This window comes from Cataglyphis hispanica, chromosome 1, assembly GCF_021464435.1.
Source record: "Cataglyphis hispanica isolate Lineage 1 chromosome 1, ULB_Chis1_1.0, whole genome shotgun sequence".
NCBI lineage: Eukaryota > Metazoa > Arthropoda > Insecta > Hymenoptera > Formicidae > Cataglyphis > Cataglyphis hispanica.
The window spans coordinates 3,407,381-3,426,311 of NC_065954.1; the positions used below are offsets into that span (position 1 = coordinate 3,407,381).

General features: G+C 33.4%; 3 protein-coding genes across 10 annotated transcripts; 2 read left to right on the forward strand and 1 right to left on the reverse strand.

Annotated features, from left to right (window-relative positions):
• Positions 1 to 90: 90 nt before the first annotated feature.
• Positions 91 to 3,737, forward strand: LOC126853273 (ATPase family AAA domain-containing protein 2-like). Its single transcript, XM_050598876.1, has 9 exons — positions 91 to 547; positions 614 to 762; positions 963 to 1,232; positions 1,352 to 1,543; positions 1,706 to 1,887; positions 1,952 to 2,138; positions 2,210 to 2,395; positions 2,692 to 2,998; positions 3,284 to 3,737. The coding sequence occupies exons 1-9, from the start codon at positions 394 to 396 to the stop codon at positions 3,592 to 3,594; spliced, it is 1,938 nt and encodes a 645-aa protein (XP_050454833.1). The 5' UTR covers positions 91 to 393; the 3' UTR covers positions 3,595 to 3,737.
• A 609-nt stretch (positions 3,738 to 4,346) lies between these two features.
• On the forward strand, positions 4,347 to 18,860 carry LOC126852742 (collagen alpha-1(IX) chain-like). Of its 8 annotated transcripts, none has more exons than XM_050597876.1 (19): positions 4,347 to 4,901; positions 10,787 to 10,854; positions 10,934 to 11,144; positions 11,419 to 11,635; positions 12,303 to 12,473; positions 13,021 to 13,092; positions 13,168 to 13,242; positions 13,647 to 13,754; positions 13,865 to 13,990; positions 14,105 to 14,267; positions 15,094 to 15,372; positions 15,489 to 15,667; positions 15,754 to 15,924; positions 16,159 to 16,356; positions 16,434 to 16,635; positions 16,922 to 17,023; positions 17,951 to 18,118; positions 18,246 to 18,314; positions 18,497 to 18,860. In XM_050597876.1, the coding sequence occupies exons 2-19, from the start codon at positions 10,806 to 10,808 to the stop codon at positions 18,613 to 18,615; spliced, it is 2,679 nt and encodes an 892-aa protein (XP_050453833.1). In that variant the 5' UTR covers positions 4,347 to 4,901; positions 10,787 to 10,805; the 3' UTR covers positions 18,616 to 18,860. The 8 variants fall into 8 exon arrangements, 5 of the variants coding, with proteins under 5 accessions (XP_050453833.1, XP_050453843.1, XP_050453852.1 ...); XM_050597886.1 differs by lacking the exon at positions 16,922 to 17,023 and adding an exon at positions 17,413 to 17,514; XM_050597895.1 differs by lacking the exon at positions 16,922 to 17,023.
• Positions 6,239 to 17,058, reverse strand: LOC126852988 (uncharacterized). Its single transcript, XM_050598345.1, has 3 exons — positions 16,920 to 17,058; positions 9,468 to 9,666; positions 6,239 to 8,234 (listed from the first exon to the last, which is right to left on the reverse strand). The coding sequence occupies exon 3, from the start codon at positions 8,013 to 8,015 to the stop codon at positions 6,411 to 6,413; it is 1,605 nt and encodes a 534-aa protein (XP_050454302.1). The 5' UTR covers positions 8,016 to 8,234; positions 9,468 to 9,666; positions 16,920 to 17,058; the 3' UTR covers positions 6,239 to 6,410.
• Positions 18,861 to 18,931: the final 71 nt, after the last annotated feature.

The following is an 18,931-nucleotide window of genomic DNA, read 5'->3' on the forward strand; positions in this document are numbered from 1 at the left end:
TCTCGTTTCTTCCAAACTATATCCCTATTTGTTTCATTGTGAAATTATCATTTTGCATGCTTATTTCTAAACATGCGAAAACATACGAACGCTATCGTACTGATACGGTAATCGATTTGTATGACCTTCTGTTAGCCGGCGATACGTCAAAAATAATGAAATTGAGTAGTAAACTCTTGTAACTTTTTAAATAACATCTGCATGAAAATTCCAGTGACAATAACTCGATCGTAAAATCATCCAGAATGCACGAATAAATCAAGAGATTTGTACGAGATGTCGACAATAATAAAAATGTCATTTTCGCGTTAATTATATGCAATAGAGAAGCGAACAGAACTAAAAATAGATCGGCGGTTTCTTTTGAAAGTTTTTGGAGAAGAAGAGAAAAAAATGTCTGTCGCAAAAGATTTCTCGTGCATTGGAGGACTAGAGAAGCACATTAGAATCGTGAAGGAGATGGTTCTGTTCCCGCTGATGTATGGGGACGTGTATGCTAAGTTTAATCTCAGACCGCCTCGTGGTTTACTGTTCTACGGTCCTCCAGGTAATACTTCATTTATGAAATGAGAGAGCTTTATTGTAGATCTCTCTTGTCTTTATTCTTTATTAGGAACGGGAAAGACCCTCGTAGCCAGCGCTCTAGCAACTGAATGCAGCAATTCCGAACGCAAGGTTTCCTTCATCTCGCGTAAGGGTTCCGATTGTCTCAGCAAATGGGTTGGAGAAAGCGAGAAGAAGCTCGAAAAGATCTTCTCGTTGGTGAATGAATTTCGATCATTATATAATTCTTATATTTTTTTTTTTAATTTTATATATTTATTACAATAATTAACGAATTTTCTTTTCTTTTTTGAAATTCAGATGTTTTATGCAAATTGTGTCACAAAGAAAAAATCTTACGTGTAAATCCAAGAGAACATTCTCAATTAAAAAAAAAAAATGATTATTATTTTCCTCAGGCACAACAGACGAAACCGTGCATAATTTTTTTCGACGAAGTTGATGGTCTCGCGCCTGTAAGGTCAAGTCGGCAAGATTTCGTCCATGCTAGCGTGGTCTCAACTCTCTTGGCTTTAATGGATGGCTTAGACAATAATTCCGAGATTATTGTGATAGGGGCGACTAACAGAATCGACGCGATAGATCCCGCTTTGAGGAGACCCGGTAGATTCGACAAAGAACTATATTTCCCTTTGCCTTGCTACAGTGCCCGAAAAGAGATACTTTCGGTATTGTTTTCATAATAAAAATGTAAGAAATTGAGGAAAAAAACTGATAAAAAAATTTGACAGAGAAGAAATATAGAAATTGATGGAGAAATGTTAAGATTTTTATAACGTGGTGACAGGTACACATTAAAAGTTGGAAACAGAAACCGGCACAAAAATTTTTAGCATACTTGGCATCGAAAACATTGGGATTCTGCGGCAGCGATCTGCAGGCACTTTGCGCTGAAGCAGTTATGTGTTCGGTTCGCAGAAATTATCCGCAAATCTATAATTCGAAATCCAAGTATTACATCAACGAACGCCATCTCAAAGTAAGACATACATCATTTGATATTTACATTATTTACAATATAAATATCGATTGAATCTGTTTAAAAAATTAAACAAGAGAAATTATTTTACAAGAAAAATACATAGTTTTTATATATAAAAACGTTTTTGTAAAAAGTTAAACAACTCGATTTTTCATCAAGGTGGAAAAGGAAGATTTTCTGAAGGCACGTCAGAATATCGTTCCCGCATCCCATCGCGTTATCGTTGCGCCGATCAAGAATTTACCCTCCAAGATTCAACCGTTGTTACAGGAGGATCTGACGGAAATCCTATCGCGTTTACAAACACTTTGTCCAACTGGCATGCTAACTTCTGACGACATGTAAGCGTCGCGAGATGAATATCCAGGAATCAAAAATCAAAATTAAATATTAATCCGAATATAGAACAGGCAAAGCCATGTCCAAATCGAGCGGCTGTCCGCGAATCATGCTATGCGGTGATGATGATTCCCACACTCGTCACTTAGGACCGGCATTGCTACACACTCTGGAACATCTACCTTGTCACATTCTGGATGTCACGACGCTGTTCGAGGAAACAGGCAAAGCGGCCGAGGAAGCTATAATACAAGTAGAAAAAGATTATTCTCTTCCTTTATTCCTAGATAAATGTCAAATGATAATCGTTTTATCGTGATACAGAAAATCAAGACCGCACGTCACACTTTACCAGCATTGCTGTATGTTCCTGATGTCTTGGCCTGGTGGGAATTGGTGAATGAGACAGCGAGAGTGGTTTTTACTTCCTTAATGCGCGGTCTCGATCGATCAGTGCACATGCTCGTGTTAATGACCGTCCACTGTCGACACGCTGATCTGCCATCAGAGGTTGACATTTTTTTCTCGACGTATTATCTTATTTAATTTTTATTCGTATTTTAATTATTCATAGCCATATCTATGCTCTAATGTGATTTTTTTATATAGTCAAACATAATACATTTCATTACAAGTCTATATAAAAGTGAAAGATTGACAGAATCATGAAATTTTTAGAAATTTTTGACAATGTTGAAATTTCTTTATTAAAGATATTACAGAAATATTGAAATATTCATACATCATTATTCATACATAAATAAAAATAAATAATAAAACACACAATTATTGATATCTTATTATAGATTGCAGAATTATATGATGATAATCGCGGCGAAGTATACGAAGTAAAATCGCCTTCGCCACAAAAGCGGCAATCCTTCTTCAAGCAATTATTTCTCAGTGGACCCGACAGTCTTTCCGATTGCTCTTCACAAGGTGATTATCCGTCTAAAATAATCGTACATCGCACGGTTATTGCGTTAACGATAAATCGGTTTCTGACAAACGTAACGGATCTAGTGCAAATCCTGAGCCCGAAGAAGCTCAAGGGAGAAAATAACAGAAAGCTGCGGAGCTACGTATATTCTAGTGATTCTAACGGATTATTAGGTATGTTTAATAGCACAGATTTCGCATACAGGTTAATATACATACGTGCAATGATTTCATAAGAAATAAGCGCGGCACGCACGACCAGAAAGATTAAAACGGAATCGAAAGCGCGAAATAAACTCGGAACTGTACGATCCTCGACGTTTTCCAGATCGAGTAATTACTGATTGATAATTTTCTAAATCCAACTTATATTTACAATAAACAATTTCTTGGAATTTATTGAATATATTAATTATAAATTACAACCACGATTTATAGTTTTATAAATTTGCTTACCAGGAACGAACATCAAGAGAGAAAACAACGCGTCTGGTGAGGGTCCACCATTGAAACGGCAGAAGCTAACGTCCGGTACATCTTCGTCTCGTTCCAGCGCCGAAAAGCTTTTCAACTCGCAAATGGAGGACTTGGTCGAAACAATCGTTCGATCGACCGACGAGTGGCCGAGTCATATATTGGAGAGTCTGTTCTCCTCTCTCGAACTCACAATGGAAAACAGTGGAGACTTGCATGCGATGGTGAACGAATACGTTGTACGTTACGAGGAATTAAAACGAGCCAAGATGCGTGCAAAACAAGAAGATGATTAATCGTTAATTTTGTGAAAACGTCCCTTCGCTTGTCTATCGTTTCTGTGATGTCCAAATGCGATGCGAAATGCATCGCGATAGCCGGCGAAAAATTCGTGAATGTATTATAATATTACAGTGTAATAAACAATATTCTCTCTCAATTTTTTATGTTAGACGATATTCTTTTTTTTTGCTCTCATGAACTATCCTTGGCACGATTCGAATAATTTTTGCGGTAATTATGTAAATATTATTAGAGGCGATTTCATAGATTTCAATGGTCTTGATATGTATTGTCAAGGTCGGGGCCCTAAGTAACTTTCAAAAAGTTTTAATATGAAACTTGATTTTTCGCGAGAAATTTTTTTTATCGAGCTGTAGAGTATCAAAAATAATTTTAAGAAGCAAAATTATTGTTTTCTTTTTTAAAGCACAGAACAAGTCAAAGAAATTTTAAACGATTGATAGAGCGTTGAAAAGTTTCAAAATGTTTTTTTCATTCTTTGCTTACGATAATTTTTCGACTTTCAGTGATTTGAAAATAGCCTAATTTTTAATGTATGAAAAATAATCCCTTTTTTTGAAAAAGTTAAATATATAATAATATCTATTTTTTAATTAAAATTTATTAAGATGAATTTATTTATTATTCAGATGGATTTATTAATTAAAATGAATTTAATTACAGAATGGCTTATTTTAGGAACAATTTGAATTTTATTTCGCTTTTCAATATAATTGCAAAACAATTTACTTATGGCAGCGATTTTCTTTCGTGTTTTCGACATTAAAATTTTCCTCAAAAACCGTTCTCGTATTACAACGCCAGAATTATTAGCACTTTCCCTTCTAGGGAAGTTTTCTTTTTTGTTCGACACAATTGTCTCCCTTGCACCATATATTTTATGCGGCTTTGAGACATCGGCTCGATAATTGTGTAACTGTCTCTTCTCTCTCTTTGTGACTCATAGGATTGGGCTCTCCTACTTGAGAGGGCCTTTCCGCGTGGAGGGGTCCAGTCCAGCGAGCTTATCAGTTAGTACATGACTGTTGCATGCATCGCGTTACATGTCATATCCTGCATCCCGAGTGTAAATCAGCTTTGTGAGACCACGTGGCGAAAGTAACGCGTCGTGTCACGTTTGGAAAGAAAACGAAGAGTCGCGTTGAATGTTGTTGAATGTGAATATGATGTTGAATATATATTGAAATCAGCAGGGCGATATATGAGTGGAAGTTCTTATCTCCTTTCCAAGGGTTCACCGCAATCACAACTCGTGTATCAAACACAGGATATCCGCAATACGATATCACGCAACAACACGGTAATAAGTGGATGTTTTTATTATCATGTGCGAAATTTTTAATTATGCTTTATAGTGCACGATCAAATTTTAGTATAATTTTAATCTTAATTAAATTATTTTTTTTTTGTAATGTCATTTGGCTTATCTCATTATTATTGCGTATAAACTTATTTTTATAACAGCTTATACAGCAAATAACAGTACGAAAAAAAAAAACAGAAAGTTTGAGATTTTCAACAAATATTTATTACAACATGTAGAAAACATATATAAACATGTAGAAAAGATATATTTAAAAAAGTTTTAAATATTATGTTTTACATATCTTTATCTCAAAAAAATAAGGTATCACTAATATACCTTAGTGCTAGGGAAAACGACATTTTGGCAGAAATATTGGACTTAGAGAAAAACTGTCAAACACAAATAGAGCAATATCATAAACAAAACAAAAACAAAAGAGAAGTCGTGTTCCGAAAACGCTTAATTTTCGGAAGTTTTCTATTACATGAAAGCTTCCACATTTTTTTTAATATTCGCAATTTTATATAATAAATAAAAAAATTTTAATAGTGCATGTATATATATATATATATATATATGTACTATTAAAATTTATATATATATATATATATATATATATATATATATATATATATATATTTAATGCACAGAATTAAACGACTATAATCGTCCATTTTAGTGCAAACGAATTAATATAATTATATTATTTATAAAATAGCTGTTAATCGATTATATATATATATATATATATATATATATATATATATATATATATATAATGACAATACATTCAAAAGTTAAAACAAAAAAAATGCAAGTATTATATATGTAATATTTAGAACTGCACTAGTAATTCTCCCTTCTTTCCTCCTTTCTTTAAATGTTTTTAATTATCAATATTTAGAAAAATCTTACCAACATTTTGATAAGTTTTACTAATTTTTGCAACTTTGCAATCATCAAAAATATTATGAAATATTTTTATATATCTCAGATTGTAACTGATTATATGATGAAAAAGAAAATAAGAAAGTGAGAGAAAAAGAGGAGAGGAAGTTCTTTTGTCAAAATTGAAATTGATATATATTTGATTGATATGTACTAACTACTATATCATTATACTTATATATTATATATTCTAATGTAGCATAATTTTATAACTTTTACGATAAGGAAAGACAGTAGTAATAAAAAAAACAATACATAATATAAATATAACAAAAAGCTTGTTTTGTTGATTTTGCATAAATTGACTGTATATATATATATATATATATATATATATATATATATATATATATATATAATACTAATAACTAATCTATCTTTTTTCTAAAATTTTAAAAAACGGAACAATAAAGAAACATATTGGCACATTTGCTGTTTTAGCCTTAAAAAGATTATGATTTACATTGTGTCATTCAACATATAACAATGAATTTTTGCCAACATACGCTCAATCTAGTACAGCTACTTCATTCAATCTTTCAATCCATTAGTTTATTATGGCTCTTCTATTTGCATCCGCGGTTCAAAAAATCCTTGATGAGCATATATCGCGTACTCTTCTATGTTGTTGTTGTTAATTTCCGCTTGTTCGTTGTAATAATTGATTCCATAATGATGCATATCTTCCAAATAAATACCCAGTCTTTTGTCGAACGCGTTTGCCAAAAATTGATAACTACTTTCAGTCACGGTCCTAAATGCTGAATAACTTGACGGTTTGAAATTTGCTGCAAATCTAGCATTGCATTTTTCTGGGCAAACGGTCGGTTCCTGCCGTGTGGGAAACCTAAGCGTTTCATTGCCAGTATTTTGTACCAATATCTCTCTTTCGAAACGATTAGGTGATTCGTGATTGATATCGCTTTGAATATTTTTTCTCGTTATTCGTAACACTTCCTGTATATCATCATCATTTAAATTATCTTTTATCAATTCATTTTTTTTGTTAAAGGAATTTTGAATTAAGGAAGCGTGCGAATGTTTTGTTACCGTTTCATCGATTTTATTATTTTCATTATCAATAATTATTTCTTCAAAATCTGCTAAAGACTTTGTTAATTTAGCATTTCTTTTAGCACTTCTTTTATCGCCTGTAGCTTCGTAAGGCTGTTTCATAGGATCGTAACGGATTTCTTTGGTCGAGAGTTGTTTAGACATTACTGATGTTGTTTTGTCAAACTTATCTCGCTGATAGATGAGACCTTTGTTATCGTTCGATAAAGATTCGACTTGACAATATGCGTTTTTTCTTTCTGGCTCGTTTAGCTTTCCTTGCGAGTTTTCTTTATTATAAATGTCTAAATTATTGAAGAAACTTCTGATCCATGTATCCGCTGTATTTTCTTGAAAAGTGAAACTGCGATGATTTTCATATTCTTTATATGAACCGCGGTTATCAGGGATTACGTCTCTATTCGAAGTATTCGAGATCTCTAAAAGACTTCTTCCCCCTACAGCAAAACGCACTGTTGCATCGCCTTTAGTAGATGTGAATTTACCTACAATGTATCGATTTGCGGCTTTGTGGGGCCGTACATGTTGCATATAACTGTTATTCACAACATAGTCTGAGAGAAACAAATCAATATCAGCACCGCAGTTATCTGGATGTTTCTCAATTTCGAGCGAGTCCGTAGTTTGCGTACCGGCGTCAACGAAATATCTGAGACAGTTTTCCATTTTTAAATACTTTCGATTCAAATTCACATCCATTGTTGTCATTCCGTTTAGTTTGAATTTTACGCGTACTGTTTCTTTTCCTGGTCTCTTTCTGTATTTAGATCTTGTACCATGCTTGTGTATCAATCGTTTGTGAATCTTCAAGTCTGAGATAGTGTGAAATTGTACATCGCATATATCGCATTTCTGACCGATGCTTTCGAGATAAATCTCGTGATGTAGAGTATCCTGCATGATTAACGATCCTATAGTTCCATGTCGCCATTGTGAGTGCAGAGAAACATCGCTTTCGCATTTAAAGTTTCTACCGCATATTTTGCATGTACTTCCGATAATGACGACACTGCACTCTCGCAAAGTCACACCAGCGGAAACACGGAAGCTTCTTTTATTTAATTGTGTGTCGTTGAATGCCCGCATTTCATCCAAATTCGACGAATCCTAAGATGAGTATTCTTTGATTGTTCTTCCACCGCTCTTCATCGCGCATTGACTTTCTCTTAAAAAGTCGTTGCGGTCGCACAGTGTAGTCACCCTCGTGCTGACTCGTCACTTATAAACTTCGTCTGCCAGCGATAGGACTTCTTCGTTTTGGCTCTGATGTGGCGCCACCTCGTGTGCAGATCCCTATGATGCGACCTGACGCCGAGACAAAAGACAATTGTCATTTTGATCGTGTATTGTGTATGTTATTTGCGCAACGGTCAATTTGTCTTTTGTTCGAGGTATATTTCATCATATATATTGTAGATATATATATTTCGGAAATAACGTAAAAGATCGACAAATTATGATTCGTTGAATGTTAGATTAATTAATTTATCTACAACATTTGGCGAATTATTCAATTATTTTTTTTTATACAAGAACAACAATCGTGACTACGTATCATTTTTAGCTGATACAGATTGCCAGCTGACGTGTCAACGAAAAAGATGTTACACATAAAAAGTACAGATTATACAATTGATATAAGATTAAATAAGTAATAAACCTGTATGTCGAATATGCCAAAGTACGCTTATATTAAACAAACATGATATTAAATATACTTTTTTAAATAGTATACGTGTGTGTTGTTATAGATACAGTTGTGGTGTGTATTTTATGGTTATAATATTGTATGAAATATTATAAATGTATTTTTGATAAATAATATTATTTTGACATATTTCAAGATCATCTAATCAATAATACTGATTGTGAACAATTTTGTACTAAATCAGTATTAAATCAGTATTAAATCAGTATTAAATCAGAAATCTGATTATATTATATCATCTCTCTCTCTCTCTCTCTCTCTCTCCATCTCTTCCTTTCTCTTTCTCTCTATTTAATACATTCCTAATAACATTTTTTCTTATGTTATTGAAAGAAAAAATGAGAAATGCGATTTGTTTTTCTTCTGCACAGTTTATATTAAGTATGTGACCTTAAACATGTGACAAACACTATGTAAACATCAGGTATAAGATTTAAAGACAGTCTCTCCGATATTAACTAAAATTCGATAATTCACAACATATAACTTTTGTTACAAGTTATATGTAAACGATTTTTGTTACAAACTTGATTACAGACATGTAATTATAGGATAGGATTAGATTTACTTAATTGCTTAATTATAGAATTATAACCAATAAGTGAAAATAATTATAAAATTTCTATATAAAATAATAATATTCGATTACATACAACTTATTACGTGAATATATCTTTGAACGAAGCTTCGACATTCGAAGGAACTCTTTAAGTATTGTCTGCTTCAGTTTTTACGTCTTCATATTCGATGATATACAAATTAAAGAAAATAGACTAAATATTTCCATAGAAATTATGTTAATGCAAGGCTCTGACCAATGATCTTCATACCTCGTTGTTTTCGAAGACTTTCACAATAATCTTTTGATCATCTACAAATCAACACCATGGGATCGTCTTTCAACTCTGCGTAATTCTCCGGTACCGGCAAAGAAGAAAGAAGAGATCCTATCCCGGCAACGTCGCTTGTTTAAAGTCGGCTGCCGCTCGCTGTTCCAGTGTTGTCAGTTCGCTTCCTTCGTCCTTCCAACTTTTGGTTTTACAAAAAATTAGTTTACTACATCCCGAAACGCACATTCACCTTAACTGAAATAAACAATCTAAACATTATATTATTTCAAACAAAATAAATATTTATTCTTAACACAACAAACTGTGAGAAAAGTATGATTTTGACATTTTATTGTTAACGATATATGTGTCACATAATTGTCGAAACAAAAGCATTAAAATTTCTTAAATTGTTTTATTATTTCTTCTGAATATCTGTGCAAAACTTGAGTACAATTTTCTTCTTCAATTTCTCTAACGGCTTAGAAATTATTTAAGTTTAAAATTATTATCGATTCTTATGAAAAATCGCATATTGTAATATTTATCGACAAATTTGACAGGGAAAAAACATTACCAATGAAATAAAAATTTTCACATATGTTAAGAAAACTAATAAATATTTATGCAAAACTTAATTTAAATTTATTTCATTTCTTACTCGTGTAAAAGTTATTATATACTAAAAATTGTTTTAAAATATAATATTATTTAATATTATGTCTCTTTCTCTCTTTCTGCAAATTACTCGTTTTTCTTTGTTTTTTACAGTTGATTACAGAAGGTATTCATGATCAAAAATCTTTGTCATAAAATTAGGAAAAATATTAATTACAACTATTTTCTTTTACAAAGATGTCAAAAACCATATTATTTTGTGATACTTTAGTTCTTTTTTTAATCCAGATTTATTTTTTTGATTTTTCAAACAATATAAACATATAAATGTGTTTTTTTAATTTTTAGTTTTTTTGCTATTATTGTACAGTCAAAATATCCTGTTTAATTTATTATTTAATTCCATTTTTTCATGATTCGAATCTAGATTAGAATCTTCAGATTTCAGATTAGTAGTCAGATATGTTACTCATTGTATCAGAATTATATCAGATCCTATCTACTTTAGCATAATTATTACATCATAAACGGTGTTTATAATAAATATTTATAGTATAGAATTATAATTTTTTTAATTTTATATATACATAAAATCTATAAATATCTAACATTATACATATATATATATATTATATTTTTTTATTATATTTTATTTGTTCAATTGCTTATCCTGTCAAATATTATTATTACCATCGTTTCAGATTTATTCAATCGCGACAAATGTATTTGCAAACATGGATATTTATGGTAGCGCACATAATCCATGCCCGTAAGTATCATTGCATTGATGCAAAATTAAATCGATATGGATCACTTGCCTGAACCTCAAAATATTATATTTTTGATAGAACACGTTGCGAGAGAAAGCATTATCAAACGTGGTCTATGCAACGGTTACAAGCCTGGCGAAGATGATCTACAGACCTTCGACTTCATCAGCAAGTTGCAATTGGATCTGCTGAATGCGCGTTACAGCAGCATGACGAAAGTCCGAGGCAGCAATCGTATGCAGACGGCATATCGGCTAGAGAAAGACACTGACGTCACCCTTCCGACAAAGTATTCAAATTAACTCGCGTAGCAACAGCGACGTAATCTTCTTATTTATGCGAAAGGCTACTTATTGATGATTCCAATATTTAAAATTAATCCAAATAATCTATTCTAACTTGACGATCACTATTATAGATTCCCGCCAAATCATGGTTGATGATTACAATTGATTATCTGATAAAAAAATTCTTTATTATCATCCTCTATAATATTTCGTTAAAGACATTGATTAGCAAAATATCAAACGATATATCTTTCATATTTGAGTTTTTTTTTTCAGGAATATTATACCGACTGGGCTTCCAGAGGAATTCTCGTTGGTGTATACGCTGAGAGCTAGAAAGTCACCGAAATACGCTTGGCATATTATTAAGATCATGGATGCAAGAGATAATGTTCAATTTCTCATCACGATGAATCCCAGGAAACAGACGCTGGATTTTTCATTGATTGATCATGAAGAAAAATTGCAGACGGTCTCTTTCCCGAATGATCACGTGAGTGTCATTAATCACGTCTATCATTGTTCTAGGACAGCTCGTTGTCGCGCAATGTTGTATGTGTAACGATTTCATATTCTTAAAATTAAAAATAAATTATCTTGCTAAGTAAGGAACAATAAAGAAAAAAATCTTTATAAAAAATCGTTTGACAATGACAAATATTTTCGATGATAATCGCACACATTGCATGAGATACGTCAAGATACGTGATAGACTTCATAAAAGTGAATGCGTGAATTATATCGTTATGCCATATGCAGCAGATGTAATGGACATAAATTGCGTTAATCGTTTCTTACGTAAAATATCATTCGAGAAATTCGTAACGTCAGAAATTCTATCACGCAAGTGACAGAAAAACTAGGACTGCATTATACAATCGATGAATCAGTGGTAAGATTATCATGATGCGCTCAGAGTCTTTTGCTCGATGAGGATCGCTATATTGCAGGCACTTAACTAGCGTTTTGAAATAGCGTGCATTTATGCGATAAATATGAAATTTCGAGACCTTATTTAAGATTAAAACTCTTTATTTCTTTCTAGACCATAAAATATTTTCTAAGATAGCTTCAAGCGAAAACCGAATTATAATTTATATTATAATTTACATATTGGATAATAACATTAAAAAAAGGTATATTTTTTTTTTATAAAATAGATATTCGATAAGGGTTGGCACAAAATAATTTTCGGAGTGTTCAAGGACAAATTAGTGCTTAAAATTGATTGCGAATACATTGGTACGAAAGAATTAAGACCGCGCAGATCAAGTAAAATCGATGGAGACATGTCGATAGCCAAAATGAACAACAGTAAAATCACTGTACCGGTAAGTTTTATTGACATCTAAGGAATGTGCAGTTGAAGCTTGATTATCACGCTATTTAATATATCCTGTTTCTTAACTGAAGATAACTAAAGAACTTAAAGATGTTTTAATAAATTTCGACACAACTATTGTGAAAGCTCGACTTGCATGTATATACATATATCTAACATTCATGAATTGCATCACTATTATGTCATTGCGAAAAATGTCAACCTTTCAGAGCTAACGCTACATATCGTCACAATTATGCAGCCTGTTACTTAATTAATAACAGCTTTACGCAGAGCGAGGCTAAAACTGTCAGTAGGACAAGAACTAAATTTAATATTAGACTCTGTAGCCCACATCGAGAACGCACACATAATGATGTTAGCGTCTTAACAAATAAAGATATCACCGTTCGTATATAAAAAATGTAAAAGGAAAAGAAAAAAGATACAATGTAATAATCTCCTTTGTGCAATATTTTATAAAGTTATAATCGGAAAATTAATAAAACATCAGATATAACATTCCAAAATTGAATATCTATCCGTACTATCGTTAGATCGATATACAATGGATGAGCTTAAACTGCGATCCTACGAGACTAGAGAGAGAAACATGCGAGGAGCTACCTGTAGGTATCGATATATTTTGACAAAATTTTATAATTTGCAAGATGATTATGACCATATAATATGAGTATTTTTAGAAAAGTCCAGCCGCCTCGCTTCAAATGAAACCTGCTTGTGAAAAAGTCTGCCTGCAACGAGTCAACAGTACACATGTAAGTTTCTTCTCCAAATTTATTAAATATTTATAAAATATTTATTATAAATATTTATATATCAAATCGCGAAAAGAAACTTGGTTTCATAGTATCGAAAATAAAACATTAATAAAATTAGAATACTTATAAAATCAATAATAAAAACTGAGTTTAACATACAATATCACTTCTTCAATTAGATTAACGGTAAAGATGTTTTAATAAATTTTAAATTACAGTCACTGTGATTTAAAGATTGCTTTGCATGTACATATATCTATCATCCACAAATTGTATTGCTATTATATATTATTGCGAAGAGTGCTCATCTTTCGGAACTAATATTACATGTAACGTAAAAATGATACTTTCTTGAGTAATATATTTGAAATCGTTGATGAATGAAAAAGAAATTGTATCAGGAATCCCTCAGTTTACGCGGTCCGCCCGGATTACCAAGACCAATTGGTGTACCAGGTTTACCTGGATTTCCAGGACAACGTGGACCGCCAGGAGAACAAGGAAAAACAGTATATCATTATTATTTAATTTGGAAATTATTAAATAATGTTTATATTTGTGAAATATAGACGATTATGTATGTACGTAAACGGATTATATAAGAGATGCACGTCTTCAGGGTGCCCCTGGTAATACTGGCGCCAGAGGTTTTCCAGGATTACAGGGTCCCAAAGGATCGATCGGACCTGCGGGGCCACCGGGGTTACCAGGTTTACCGGGACAAAAAGGTGATCGCGGTGAAAGGGTTAGTATTTTTAAAATTTTATATAATATAGAAAGGGGAGGAGAGAAGAAAAATGTAATAAAAAAAATTCTTTATAACAAAAATAGAGGGATAGAAAAGTGAAATTTTTTATAGGGTGATATGGGATTTCCGGGATTGAAAGGAGATCAAGGTCCTCGAGGATTTCCAGGCCCACCAGGGAATAGCAACTCGTCACGCTTGATGGGTCCTCCGGGCGAGAAAGGAGCTAAAGGTGAACGGGGAGACGACGGTGCTCAAGGACAACCGGGTGAAAAAGGTATGACATGTTATTGCTTAGAAAGAGAACAATCATATTAGCATACAATTAAAATAGATAAATGTATACATCACTGAACGATATAATCCGATCTCATTAGAAATCGCAGCGCGATGTATTTAATTGCGTGATTCTGAAGATGAATAATAAACCATAAAAATATTACAAAACAAATCAGATTAAAACATATGCATTTAATATTATGTTGCAATATCTAAATCAGCTATCTAATCTGGATTATATTAAAACTGAATTATATCAATGTTATAACTTTACATTTCGCTTCTATGTATTTAATCATAATCATAATTTATTTTTAAAGCGTAATACATAATCAATCAAAATCTGTTCAATCAAAATTTTTAAGATAATAAATAATAAAATAACGGCAACTTTTTTCGTCGATATTGATTCGCGCTAACAGCTGCTTATGTGTTTATGGCTTTTTTATTAATATTTTTAAGAGTAAATTGTATATGCACCGCGCAAATTGTAAAAAGTCGCGATTCTAATAGCGACTATTAAACGATTCAGGCGACACATTATATTTTATGATGTTGACCCAGATATGTTCATTCGCAGTCATTGTAAATCAATTTATTACAATGGCAATGTCCATTGTATGATTCTACAATACATAACTTAAAAATCAAAATTAATTGAGCACAATAGAAAAGAAAGTTTCATTACTAAAATAGCTTTTATAATATATATACATTTACGAAATATATTTAGTATTTAACATTAACATATATACGATTGACTTAAGTGAAAATATTCAAAAAAACATCATCTCATTAATTGTCAAAATTCAAAAATATTTTAGGCGAACGAGGAGACAGGGGATTAGACGGAACTCGCGGTCATGATGGCATACCTGGTGCCCCCGGTCCTCTGGGTCCTCCGGGACTTCCCGGTTCCCCTGGACCTGCAGGAAATGTCGTATTTACGGATGCTCCTGGCATTCCAGGACCACCAGGTCCTCCTGGCGTAACAGGACTGCCGGGGCCACCAGGTCCTCCAGGATTACCAGGATTATCAGGGCCTCCTGGTCCGCCAGGCCAAAGAGGTCCGAAGGGTGATACCGGAGAACGTGGTCAAGATGGTTTGCAATTGATTTATTGGAAGTTGAATAAGAGAATTATTTAATACATGAATAATAAAATTCTTTTTTTCATTTTATAAATATATAACTTAAAATATTTATTTTTATTTTTCAAGGCATACCGGGGCTGACGAATAATAACGTAATACCGGGGTCACCTGGTCCTGAAGGACCTATCGGTCCTCCTGGCGAAGATGGTCTTCCCGGTGAGAAAGGAGAAGTCGGACCAATAGGTCCTCCAGGATCACCCGGAGAAATAGGAAAAGATGGACTTCCAGGATTACCGGGACCGCAGGTATTTTAGTACTTTGGATTATATGTTATTATAATTTTTTATACGTAGAATAATACACTCTTTCATCAATATTCGTCTGCGATAAGGGACCTCCAGGCTTACGCGGGGAACCGGGTTCTCCAGGATCGCGAGGTTTAGAAGGGATCGCAGGAAAACCGGGGCCGCCAGGGCTCGATGGAAAATCAGGTCAAAAGGGCAATAAAGGACAAGAAGGCGAACAAGGTCCTGTCGGACCTCGTGGGCTACCAGGAAATTCGGTAAGAATGAGCAAAATGTATCTTTGTCTGATTATTTAACAAGTATCTTTTGCCATTATCGCATAGCATTTTAGATGATTTTTGATAACCTGATAAAAACGCAAATGAATAAACTCAATAGTGGAGATTAATAATTTTAATTCCGTTTCGCCAATTTTCATTATATTTACTGAATGATGGCTCAGGTAATTACGAAATTTCATAACATAAAAATTAATTTTTATATATTTTTAGGGTTCAACGGGCCCGCCGGGTGCACCAGGCGTACCAGGATTGGAAGGAAGACCTGGTCTATCTGGATCACCAGGACTGCCAGGTCCGCCAGGTCCGCCAGGACCTCCAGGATCTCCTGGCTTTTCAAATGGTAACTTCGATAGCATTGGTAGTCTCGGTCTTGAGGGACCCAGAGGCCCAACAGGTTCTCCAGGAATAGTAAGTATATTATTTCGGATCGAGTTCTACAGATTTGATTAATTAAAGATGAAACTTAAATCAGAATAAATAATTAGCCAGGTGAAAGAGGAGCTCCTGGAGAACGAGGACCAGAGGGTCAAATAGGACCGCCTGGAATACCCGGCAAGGACGGAGCACCTGGATTGCAAGGATTACCCGGAAATAGAGGTCAAACGGGATTACCAGGACTTCAAGGCCTGCCGGGACACAATATCAACGAAGCAGAAATTCGTGATATTTGCGCCAGCGTACTAAGAGGTAATTTTAATTGTCATTAAAAATTATTGTCTGTAGTTGTCGTAAATATTAATGAAAGTTCACTGAAGTTTAAATCCTTCTATTGTCATTTTTTTTCTTTAGAATTAGAATATTTTAAACTTCAGTTAACTTTAATTGAGATTTAACGATGATTCTCTTTCAATCATCTCAGGTATTTGTATTTTAAGCGCAAATGAAAAACGTGCACTGGCATCACATACACAGAGGAATAAATACGAATTAGATTGTGATAGTTTTTCTTATATTATCATCTATATACATACAGAACAGATGACTGAGATGGCAGCACTCATGCAGGGCCCACCTGGTCCGCCCGGTCGAAGTCGTCCGGGCCGTCCTGGATCGCTTGGTCCCCAAGGTCGTCCAGGTACATCATCGAGTCAGGGTTACCAAACCTTTGCGCTTTTCACTAGCCTATGGCACAATATTAATCGCATTAAAAATCAGCTACTACGTAGATTTTTTTTGTTAGTTTATAGATAAATCTTGGACATAGTGAGCGGGACGCTAGGATTTTAACTCGAGAAGGAACGTTTGGCAAGCAACAAAGAGCATCACTGTCATAGTAGCATCACCATTTAAAAAAAGCTTGAAGTATCATAATCATTATCGTCTTCACATAGAACTATAGCACATGCGAATGGTGCAATTCATCATGATGCACTTAACAATATCGATGATACGATATTGACGGATTAATATCCTGTTGTCGTCATTACGCCTATAAAAATAATGATATCCTGGCATGTGTCACAGAGAGGCTGAAAGAATTAACAGAAGGTCTACGAGGGCTACCCGGGCTACCGGGGCCGGCTCGACACGGTCGTCCCGGTCGAGCCGGAAAACAAGGCATTCCAGGTATCTACTGCTCAAAATAACGCATCTCTCTGGAACGTCTGGAAAATAGTCCATTTGAAATAACGGAAACTTTCGTCGTGCGCATGTGAAGAATTCAAGTAATTTTACTAACATCTCATAACAAATATAATGCTTTTAACAACGTAAAACAAGTTTATTTTTTAAAGCAGAACATGTTTTATGGATTATCAGTAAATTTCTTTTTTATTTTAATTTTATCTCGTTCTTCCATTTTTGGTTTTTCAATTTGGTTTTCAATTTTATTATAATTTAATAAATAATAATAATAAATAAAAACAATTTTATTAAACTGCTTTAAAAAAAGATGCCTGAATATCCTACAAATAAAAATTAATGCGTGACGTATTCTTTGAATATCTTAAACGCTTTTCAAAATCTATTGATTTTAATTAATTCTATTTTCAATCGTATTTAGGTGATCCAGGTTCACCAGGTTTACCAGGAGAACGTGGATTCGTCGGCTTACCGGGTCCGCAAGGCCTCATCGGGCCACAAGGGCCACCTGGAGAACGCGGAGAAAAAGGGGATAGAGGTCTCGAGGGAATCGGTTCAGAAGGTCCACCTGGTCCAATAGGTCCCCCTGGTAAAACAACATTATCATTAGCAATAAAAGATTATTATATAATTAATAATTATTATATAAGTAATAATTTATTTAGAATGCTATTTAGAGGCTATATAATAAATAATCCTACTGCATTTTATGGCAGGACCTCCTGGTAACGACGGTGTTGGTTTACCTGGAAGACAGGGTGATAAAGGCGAGCAAGGCAGATCAGGTAAAAGAATTAGAATAAGCTTAGAATAAAATTTTTTTTAAATTAACTTATAGAATAATTAAAATTTTTATTAGTGATGTTTTCAATATGTTTATGTATGTAATCACTTTAGATATACAATAATATTATTTAATTAATTATAATGTATTATTAATAATTAATGAATTCCACCTGATTTACAGGTGTTCCCGGTGTTGTAGGAGCGCCAGGAGCGCAAGGACCACCGGGATTTTGCGAATTCTGTAATTATCCTAGCAGCAATTACTTGCAATACAATCGCGGTAATGAAAAAGGTCCTTGATCAACAATATTATAGAAACTTAAAAAAATTTTTATGCCGCAGAAAAAATGGATAGTAAAGATAATTCAATGTATTTTCTAATATAAATATTTATAATTTAATAGTCATCCTAATCTGTGTAAATCTCTGCAGAGATTCCTTATAAATCACTGCCATGTATACAAATCGTTTCTTTTAATTGCGACAAAATAATGTGATTAAAGCATCGAGTTCAATGTATTATTCAATAAAACTTATTTTTGATACGCACAGTTTACCTTGATTGATGATTCGTTCCAAAATTTCGAAACCGTCGCGCGCGTCGCCGCGGTCCGAT

Bases quoted from the DNA above. Each gene is read 5' to 3' on its own strand.
- LOC126853273 (XM_050598876.1), top strand. From the start codon at position 394: ATGTCTGTCGCAAAAGATTTCTCGTGCATTGGAGGACTAGAGAAGCAC. The intron at 763-962 runs GTGAATGAATTT...TATTTTCCTCAG, and splicing joins TCGAAAAGATCTTCTCGTTG to GCACAACAGACGAAACCGTG. The intron at 2,999-3,283 runs GTATGTTTAATA...TTTGCTTACCAG, and splicing joins TGATTCTAACGGATTATTAG to GAACGAACATCAAGAGAGAA.
- LOC126852988 (XM_050598345.1), bottom strand. From the start codon at position 8,015: ATGCGGGCATTCAACGACACACAATTAAATAAAAGAAGCTTCCGTGTT.
- LOC126852742 (XM_050597876.1), top strand. From the start codon at position 10,806: ATGTATTTGCAAACATGGATATTTATGGTAGCGCACATAATCCATGCC. The intron at 10,855-10,933 runs GTAAGTATCATT...TATTTTTGATAG, and splicing joins AGCGCACATAATCCATGCCC to AACACGTTGCGAGAGAAAGC. The intron at 13,755-13,864 runs GTATATCATTAT...GCACGTCTTCAG, and splicing joins CAGGAGAACAAGGAAAAACA to GGTGCCCCTGGTAATACTGG.